The sequence below is a fragment of the Limulus polyphemus genome, unplaced genomic scaffold (assembly GCF_000517525.1).
Source record: "Limulus polyphemus unplaced genomic scaffold, Limulus_polyphemus-2.1.2 Scaffold4726, whole genome shotgun sequence".
NCBI lineage: Eukaryota > Metazoa > Arthropoda > Merostomata > Xiphosura > Limulidae > Limulus > Limulus polyphemus.
The window spans coordinates 53,658-64,166 of record NW_013670336.1 but is presented as its reverse complement, the minus strand read 5'-3'; the positions used below and the strand labels follow the sequence as shown (position 1 = coordinate 64,166).

Below are 10,509 nucleotides of genomic sequence, written 5' to 3'. Positions count from 1 at the left end.
CAAAAATCAAACGATTTATTTCGAAAATATTATGAAAAATAAAACTCCCGATCCTAACTGTTTTAATACAGAGGCTACTTTGACGCTTTCATAATTTTTAAAATATTATTTTATCACACATTGTCAGTAATCCGATACATACGAATGAAATATAAAACAGTTAATCTTATGCATGTAGATTTTATAACAATTAATTTTTAGTTGAAAAATAAAAGGATGATCATGAAAAAAATTATGTCTTATTCACACACGCACACATACATAGTTTGTTTGCTTGTAGTTATGCACAAAGCTACACAATGGGCTATCTGTGCTCTGCCCATCATGGGTATCGAAACCGTAGACATATCGCTGTGCCATTGTGAGGTACACATACATAGAAAAAATATTTTACTCCAAGTCAAAGTGAATTATTTTTAAGAAATTATTAATTGTTATTTAGGTTTTAGGAAAACCTATTTAGATTAAAAGGTAAGAAAGGCTCAAATTTGAAAATGTGAAATTATTAGACAGCGAGAAAAGCCTGTGAAATCATTAAATCAATGGTAACATGTACATATATATATATATATATATATTTGTCTGAAGTTGAGCACAAAGCTACACAATGGGCTATCTGTACTCTGTTAACCACGGGTATCGAAACCCGGTTTCTAGCGTTGTAAGTCCGCAGACATTCCGCTGTGTTACTGGGGGGGGGGGCATATATATATATATATATACACACACACATACACTATTTATTTGTAGGTAACTTTGTAGCTGGCCCTTTTGCCAGCCATATTTTAATATTTTGTAAATAAGAAATAGCATTGACGAGTCTATTTTTTGAATTGATTAGCTTGCTTTGTTTCTCTTAACCTTATACTATTAATGGCTGGAGACGGCTTGAATGGGTAATGAAGAAAAACTTCAATATAAGTTTAACATAACAGCAAATGTACAACGTTTCGACAAGGTTTTGTCATCATCAGGTATATATACTATACTACATCATTAGCCCGGAAGGGGACACTACCGTTGTTCCAGGTTCCTGTCAGCTGACGTTTTTTTAAGTCACGATATAAATTTACGCAATTTTACTTTTACTGTTTTAGTGTAAACAAAGCTAAGTTTATAAAATTATTTACATAAAATATGAGAAACGGTGAAGGTAGTTTACCCTATACTACTATGTAATATTAGGTATTTATAATTAAACAGTTGTGTATAAATTGTTTTATTTGGCCTAAGAAATTTAATTATTAATATTATTAAGTTGTAGTTGTAATAAATTATAAGACAAATTAGGACTAGGGTTATAGCGTAGATGTTCGAACTTGCATAATTGCGGTTTAAACGTGGAATGTTCTGACTGAACTTAACTAAAGTCTAAAGTTGTGGACACAAGCCGAATGAAGTGAGCGAATAATCGAGATCTTTCTCAACGGTTCTAGCTCTCCAGTGTTTGGTGGCTAACGCTTAGAGACCCGAAATAAAAAGAAAGCATAAAACTCTTTTAACTTACAAATATCGCTATCAAAATATCCCATGATGTCTTATAAATCAAATTAAAAATATTTATTTCCTTCAGAATTAAACCTGTTATTGTTTTTTTTTGGGGGGGGGGGGGGGGAGAGGTTTAATTGTTAATGTACTTTCCAATGATACAGTTACTACCTGATTGAAGATTAAAATTAAAAATATACAACGTGTAGGTAATTTGTAAGCCTACTTTGATTAGTTTGAAAAACTATGATTATATGAATAGTCATGACAAGGACGCTTGGAGTTCAGTTCTTAAAATAAATTGAAATGTAGCAGATTACATTCGAAGCACAAAATTCTTAAATCAGTATTATATTTTCCAACCATTAAAATGTTTCAATTGATTTAAAAAACTAACCAGTATGGTGGATTTAAAATAGAGTCTTTGGATCAGAATCTCACAAATTGCCCAGGTAGTTAGGGTGCTTGATTCACAACTTGTGGGTTCGATTCCCCATCACACCAATCATGCTTGGCCTTCCAGCCATGGGGGCATTATAATATGATAGCCAATTCAACTATTCGTTGGTGAAAAAGTTGGCGGTGGGTAGTAATGATTAGCTGCCTTCCCTCTAGTCTTTCACTGCTAAATTAGGGATGGCTAGCACAGACAGCCCTCGTACAGCTATATGTGAAATTCAAAACAAACCAAAACTACACAAATTGCTAAAAGCATGAATTCCAATACCATCATATGAAGATTAAGAATCCAAGGATATCAGAATACCAAGAAAGGATATGGCCAGTAAAATGGACACAGGAAGAATATGGAATATTAAACAGTTATAACTTTATGAACAAAAAATGAGATTAAGATATTATTATTATCCAAGCCTTGTAATAGTACAAGTCTAATACATTATATAGGCAGTACATTGAATATAATTTCTTTAACAGAACACAAGAATGAGACTTGAATAATTTAAAAATCAAACTAGATAAAAGAAGAGAAAATCCTAATTAGAATTATGCAAACTCCCTGTATTTTTAAATTATGTACTGAATAATCACTATAAATAATTCCTAAATTTACTTTGCTTACAAATATTTAAACTTTAGAACCCCAAAATATATAACAAAACATACAAACAAAAAAGAAAACATTTCAATCTTTGAGGCTGTCCGTATACACCCACCCTTAAGAAAAATTTAAACTTACCCTTGATTTTTCAGGAAATCATCAAGCTGTTAAACATCTGTATAGTATTGGCCTCCATTACTGTCAATAGCAATTCAGTCCATAAACTAATTACACTGTTTGAAAAATACAGTTTTTGTAACTGAAGCCTATACTCTTTGTTCATGAATCTTACACTTGTGTTCTTTTGTCTTCAGAATACAGCAAAAAAAAAATTTGAGGCTTTTATTCCATCAGTCCTCCAGATAGTCTCGTAAGATTCAATATAGTTGTCTATTACCCATCATTTCTCAACAGAAAAGAGATACTAACCTATCCATATGAGGTCATCCTAGTAACCATTTCCTATAAGTCAGTATCCTTTCTTAGCTAAGGAGATTAAAACTGTACACAGTATTTCAAGTGAAGCCTAAGTAGAGATTTGTATAGAGATAATTACCACATTTGACGTAATAAATATATAAAAATATATCTATAAATACATCCTAAAATTTTATTAAGTTCACTACCAGCAACAAAACACTGGTCTGATGACTTGAGTGACTTATTTACCATTAATTTTTTTATCAGTCATGCTATTTAGTGGGTTTTTCACATATATTAAGTGAGTGCTCCAAACTATGGTAATCTGTTAACCCAAACGCATTACCATGCATTTGCTTTAAGTAAGGGTTATTTACTAAATATTTGTCCAACTTATCACTTGATGCAAATCATTCTATAAGAACTCAATACACCCAAAATTTAAAGTCATCAGAAAACTTTACTAATTATACCCCCTGTCAGTGTTAGTGATGTAAATGAGAAAAATAAAAGGTCCAAGCACTGGCCTTCGAGGCACTCCACCAGTGAGTCCAGGTTGACTTACTTCAATAATAATAATGATATTTTGATTTCTCCCCTCCAACCATCCTACAATCCATTTAATTAGTTTTCCCCAACCTCTATCAATATAATTTTCATTGCTAATCTCTTTGTGGCACATTATCAAAAGCTTTTTTGAAAATCCAACTATACTAAATCCACACCCTTTCCTGTTTTTACATAACTAATAATATCCTTGAAAAAAGATAACATTTTAGTTTGGCAAAATTTCCCTTTGGTGAATACATGGTTGTTTCTTGAGAATTTTTAACAATGTTGTTTTATGGTTTTATTTGATGTATCTGTGTATGTTTTTTTTTTATCCTTTAGAATATATTGCAACTTGAATTCCAAGTCAGATTTGCTGTACTTTCGTAGCAACTGAATAGAAACCCTACAGTGACACTAGACATTCGTACAAGGAGAGAGATAATACCCATCATGTCCAGCAAAGTTCCGTCAAAGTTTAAAGGGAAACAAGCTCCCAATACAATATCATTTCGATTTAATCCCATTGAGGAAAATCTAGAGGTGTTAAGTGAACGAGAATCAACTTTACAGAAAACTAATGAAAAATTGGTCACGGAAGATTTCCCTGTGGAAACAAAAGTACTGCACAGCTCTACGTCTTTCAGTGATAAAGAAGTAAGGCCTCCACAAAATAGTACGCCACTGACTGACCATAAAAGTGTTGAAACAAAATCATATCGTTTTACACCAGAAACCAAAGATGTAGAAGTTAGAGAGGCACAAGATTCTTCATTGGATGACAATAGTAGTGAAGTAGACCCCAAACCAATAGAAAAAACCAAAGTATCTCACACATCCTCAGCTCCTTTATCCAACAAAGATGACAGAGAATCTTCCCCTATGAAAGAATGTGTAAAAGAATATTTTTCTAAACTTGGCAAACGTTCCTCCAGTTTTGAGTCAGGTACAGTCGTAGATGGTGAGCCCAAATCATTTTTTAGTGAAATAACTGAACGCTTTGCAAAGACTCTTCATGAAAAGATTAACAAAGACTCGGTTTCTGGTGCTTTTCCTAGGAAATTGGATGGAGAAAAGAAATTATTCAGTTTTACTTCTCAGGAAGATGAAAACAGCTTTTTCTCAGAGCACAAAGCAGAAGTTGAAGCTCAATCATCAGGACCAATAAAAGATAGTGAACACATATTGAATGAAAGTACTGAAGGGATAGAGAAAGGTAAAGAATGTTTTCAAGAAGAAGAACTTTGTTTTGATGATCAGCCTGGGTTAAAGATGGAAAGTAAAATTTCATCTTCTAGTCCCAAACTGTCTTCAGGTTCCAGAGGATCATTAACTAGTGTTTCTTCTCTGTCTCAGAGATTTAGTCGTCAATCTCCAACCAAGAGTAATATGTCATCATCAGTAACCCTGTCATCCTTAATAGCATCGCAAACATCATTTCCAAACCATGATGAAGACAGTGATGAAGAGTTATGGGAATTTATAGCACATGAGGAAAAAGTAGATGCCCAAATTTCACAGCCTGTTGGTGTTGAAACATGTGATACATCGGAGTCTATGCAGCAAACTGGATTGTTTAAATGTTATGTAGGCATCATGAAGGATTGGTGGAAATCTGGCCTAATAGCATACACTAAAATTTGTAATGTGTTTCACAAACAATTAATTGTAATTCTGGTTGTCTTTTTGGCTTGTGCAGTTGTCCCTATGCCATCATATCTTTTAGGCTTTATCACGGGCTCAGTTCTGTCAGGATTTCTTTGTTATGTATACTGGTGGGTATTTAAACCTCCCAGTGAAAAAGAGGTTCTCAAGATTCCAAACTATGAAACAGAACCTCCATTAAAGATTCCAGTGAAAGCTTCGGAAGAACAGGGTTTGGTCATTCACAAGGTAAGAAAATTGTAGTTGTTTCTATAATCACATATCATCTTCGGAGATAAATTATATATAATTTATATAACAACCTACCACAATTCCCACCAAAGAATCTGGACATTTGAAAAATGGGTAATTTTGTTGTTTTATACTTTTGATTTGGTTATAATTAATGACTGAATGCAGGTATGTTTACTTCTCAGGATCTGGTATACAGTCTGGATGTAGAATAATGTCTTCGAAACATTCCTAGTCCTGCAAGCAAGCTCAACACTTGTAGAGTATTTCAAATGTTGATAACTGATATTTTGGGAATGTTTTTTTTTTTTCCTAAATGTACAGTTTATGTATTTTGATGAATACAAGCTTGTGTAAAGTGAGATATACAGTTACTTTGTGTGATGTAAAGTGTAAAAACTATACATAATCGTATTAACTTTCCATTTATTGAAGATGGTTACTTCTGGTCTTTGTTCCGCACTACATTCTTCTTAGTACTACCTCAGCAATGAGATCTGACTGTACATGAAAATAACTGAAAAAGGAGCATTATTTAACTGTTGTTGTACAGAGGCAGTTAAAAAACGTCTTTATTGTAATACATTTCCAACTATACTGTATAACTATCTTGATAGCAGTTGGTTACTCACATCACTCTCTGTGCAGTCTTCAAACTCAACTTTTGAAAATATAACTTAAAATACATTTCTAACTATTTCATCACTTTTTTTTTCTCTGAAGAACGTTTAATAGAATAGATATTTAACTATTATATAATGCTTATTTAGATTATTTCATGAACAGTAATTCAACAAATGTTTAAACTTTCATTTCTGTCACATGTGTACCTAACTAGATATCTGAACAGTTAAGATAATATAGATTTCATTTTTTTACTGTTTTCTAAAATTGTATTTATTTTTCACAAACACATCTGAACATTTGTGTCTTCTGACTGTTTAACTGTTGATCTCAATTTGTTATACCACTTCCAGAGTTCTTGATCAGTTTGAGTGGGTTTTAACTTCGAATAGAACTAAAGTGTTAAGGAAGTAATTAGTCGTTTCTGGTCTTTCGTGTCCCATAGCCAACAATACAATAGTTTGTTTGAAAAATATGAAGTTAGTATAGCCAACGGTAATGGAGTAACCTGAAGAAAAAGTTGTTACGTACTCTTTTAACATTTAAAATCAAAATATTGTTTTATAATTTCATATGTTCCCTTTTTTTTTGTAATAATCATTCATGTTATTATGTTCATTGGAAACGTACAAAATAATATTCTATGATATCAGGTAAGGATATTCTGATTTGGCAGGTATGGTAATCTAAGAAAGCTATTCAGATGACATAAAACTTATTATCATTGACTCTACTGTTAAGTTTCTTGTATTCAAACACTAATTTGATACTGATCTCCACCAAATAGGTTGTCAAAATATTATGATATGACATCCTACAAAAGTAAACAGTGGAAGGTGAGGTCATTGGGATCGGCAATAAATCTTTTTTTTTTTAGTCTTGACATACTTGCATGACTTGTAGTGAAAGTTGACTGTTTCATTCACCAAAGTAAATATTCTGACGAATGTCTTAACAAGTTAAAAATGGTTCGATATTTAATCTTGAACTTTATAAAGCATAGTAGAGATTAGCAAGTCTAAGACTAGAAGTATTTTATTGTTTTTTTCTAAAAAGTATTTAGCAACAAACTTTCATAACCTTACAAACTTAAAAATCATAAACATACTAAATCAAATTTTACGAATTTTTTTACCTGGAAATCAGACACTGTTGAAAAACTTTGCACCAAGTTTCGTGCAATGTGGTTAATTATTTTTTTTGTTCTTTGCACCGCCACATTCCAGTGAGGATAATTCTATAAACTTGGTAGCCTAATCGCTTACAAATCCTCTTATATAAAGGAAATTATTATTCTAATTGCTATTTTGTATAGGAAATGGCAAGTGAGGAAATAGTATTTTTGTATATAAAAGACAATCCGTCCCAGAATTTAAATAATACACAAATTCTATAGGTGAAAATGTTCTTATTAAAGGATTATATAACATTTCAGCTAGAAACTTGATCTTGCTACTAGCTGTTTTTGATATTAACTTTTATAAGCGTAATGTGTTCAGAGAGGGTTTCAGGTGTAGTAATTCCAACATGTTTTCTATGACTAAATTTTAGTGAGGATCCACAAATGTTTCATTAATGTGTTGTCACTTTCAGTCACTAGTTATCAATCAGAATTTAATTTTTGTGTTTTCTGATTGATTTCGTTACTCCGTGTTTCATTTGGCCTGAATTTCTTTTCATAACATTTACTACTGTATCTGTAATGTGTTACTTATATGGGAAACAACAAGTCAAGAAAAAAAAATAGGACAATAATATGTAGCAGGTGGGGCAGTTTGCTTATCATTTGTGCCAGGATGATAACGCTTGTATGTAAAAGGTTGGGTAACTTTCTTATCATGAGTTTTGTGGTTGGTACGAGGAGCATTATGCCAGACTTGTGCCAGATCATGTGTACTTGTTACTCTCACTTTGCTAGTGTCCCTTAACAATCTCCCTTTCAAGAACTTTTCCCTTTGTTTATATGTTTTTCTCTATTATTTTCTCCCAATGGCCAATTTTTCTGACTCACTGTTTATATTCTGCATATTTAGATGACCTATGAGTACTCAAGTTCTGTTTATTACGTACAATTTTTGTGATAATGCTAGACTTTTATCGTCATATCAGTTTTTATAATAATCACGTACTTTCCCATAAAGTTTAACTTTTCAAGTCCCTAACCCAATTAGGCGAGTGACTATAGAAGGTAACTAGTTCAGAGCCAGCAAAGCATGATTATTCTGTTACTGCTGTTGTTTGTTTACTTGCAAAAAGTAATAAGCAAATATTGTGCAATCCAAAGTTGTTGTTTCCAAATTTCTAATCCCTAAATATAACGATAGTCAACCTGTATTATAAGTTTCAACCCTTTGATACGAGTTAACTGACATCATAAATGTAGACTTATCACTTATAAAAAATTCCTTCAAAAGTTAAAAGTGTAACTGTAGCTGACACATCTTAAAAAAATAAGATATATATTCATAATTATCACATCATTGAAAAATGAAAGTTGTTAGTGTATATTTATAATTATCACAACATTTAAAAATAAAAGATGGAAACTAAAATTAGACACTGAAGTTCTAATTGAACTAATTTCACTCAAATAGTTTTAGGCCTTAACCTCGTCATATACTTTAAAACACAAGTCATGGTGCGGTATTTGTACACTGTACTTTTAAAACTTATCAGCTTACAAATATACATAAAAACATTAATATGTTCAAAATCCAAATATAGTAAATAGTTACTAAATGTTATTTAATTAATAAACATATTAAATATTGTAAGTGTAGTGTACACATATTGATGGTTCGTGTAATGTTTTTTCACTGTTAGTGTACGTTGCTTTGTTAGGCCTGTAACATTATCTTCTCAGTGTATTTCTTTCTGACATACAGAACAAAACATCTTGCCCCCCTTCAGTATGATATTGAAGTCCTGGGTAAGAGTCTTGAAAAGAAGGTTTTGTCTTTCATTTGTATGTTTTTTTTTTAATTCCTTATCATCCAGAGTGCTACTTGTTTTACTCTCGTGCTTGCCAGCAACACTAAGCCTAAAGAAAAGCATGAGTTAAGGTGTTGGTATATGTAATTAGTCTTGTATTATGGGGTTTTTGTTGATCTTTAAATAATGAGAGTAACATAACTATTTATGTATTATTGGATTCCACAGTCAAAAATTAGTATATTTACACTACAATTTCATTGAAAACTTGTGATATTTTATTGTTAAAGAAATGAACTTGCATAGATACCTATGAAAGTAAAGAAGAGATGGTACATTCCCATTGGTTTTAAAGTAACATATCTAATATATAACAGACTGTTGCAAAGCCAATGTATCATCTGTTTACCATTCCAATTCATCATTTTTGGACAAGCTGTTAGTTGGACTTGGGCAGACATATACAGTACTGTGCAAAATTGTAAGTCAAAAGTTAGATTTCAGGCTACTTTCAAAGAGCCCCCCAGTGGCACAGCGGTATGTCTGCGGACTTACAACGCTAAAAACCGGGTTTCGATACCCGTGGTGGGCAGAGCACAGATAGCCCATTGTGTAGCTTTGTGCTTAACTAGAAACAGATACTTTCAAAGAACAGTGGAAGGTAAATCACAGGTGAAACATCAAAATTTTATTAATCTTCATACTTAGTACAACATAAACTCGGTGGAAGTGCTTGAGTTCAGCAAACAGTTAATATTTGGTGTGTTCCCCCTTTTGTTTTAGTAACTGCAGACTGTCTTTCAGGCATTGTTTTAACATATTTAATCAAAGTGTCCTTTGGGATTTTACTCCAAATGTCTCTAATACACTCCCATAAAGTTTCTTTGGAAGTAACTTTTGATTTGTCAAGTTTTTGATCTATCAACACCCAGATCTGCTCAGTTGGGTTGAGATCGGGAATCTGTGGAGGCCATTGCATCAATTGAGTGACTCCAGCAGCTTCTTTCTTAGCTAAGTAATTTCTGCATAGGATGGATGAGTGTTTGGATCATTATCTTCTTGGTAGTAGAATCCTTTACCAATAATACACATGACCAAATATTCCATTCTCGTTGAGTCTTCTTGGTAGTGTAGATCTGGACACTTTCCTGTCATTTGGTACATGGTCGTTTATCTCATGCTTGAGATCAATGGCAGTTTTTCTTCTGTTCCAAAGGCAGCAGTATCATTACGTTTAGGTTTTCTGCCTCTTCCTATCCTATTTTCAAATTTACCTGTCTCTGTTTCACAATCTAGGGTGTACATGACAGTGTTTGGGGAGCATTTCATGTCTGCAGCAATTTGTTGGAGAGTCCAACCAGCATCACGTAAAGCTTTTATGCGAACTCTCTGCTCTACTGACAATTTTCTACACTTTTTGGGTTGTGGCATAACAACAAAATTTAATATATATAGTGTTAAACACTGTTTTTATCAAGGTTTATTTGTGGACTGCTATTAAATTGATTTCTTCTAGCATATACTGGTACCATATGCTAGTT

The 10,509-nt window shown here is 32.6% G+C and overlaps 1 protein-coding gene across 2 annotated transcripts in view; it reads left to right on the top strand.

The window, feature by feature from the left end:
• Nucleotides 1-1,042: 1,042 nt before the first annotated feature.
• LOC106471600 (testis-expressed protein 2-like) overlaps nt 1,043-10,509 on the top strand; it is a 29,662-nt gene continuing 20,195 nt past the window's right edge. Inside the window, exons 1-2 of one of the 2 annotated variants that reach the window (XM_013932212.2) lie at nt 1,043-1,153; nt 3,860-5,410. In XM_013932212.2, coding sequence (XP_013787666.2) covers nt 3,971-5,410 — 1,440 coding nt within the window. In that variant the 5' untranslated portion in view covers nt 1,043-1,153; nt 3,860-3,970. Of the gene's footprint in view, nt 1,186-3,859; nt 5,411-10,509 lie in introns of both variants that reach the window. The other variant, XM_022400216.1, reaches the window with a different exon arrangement.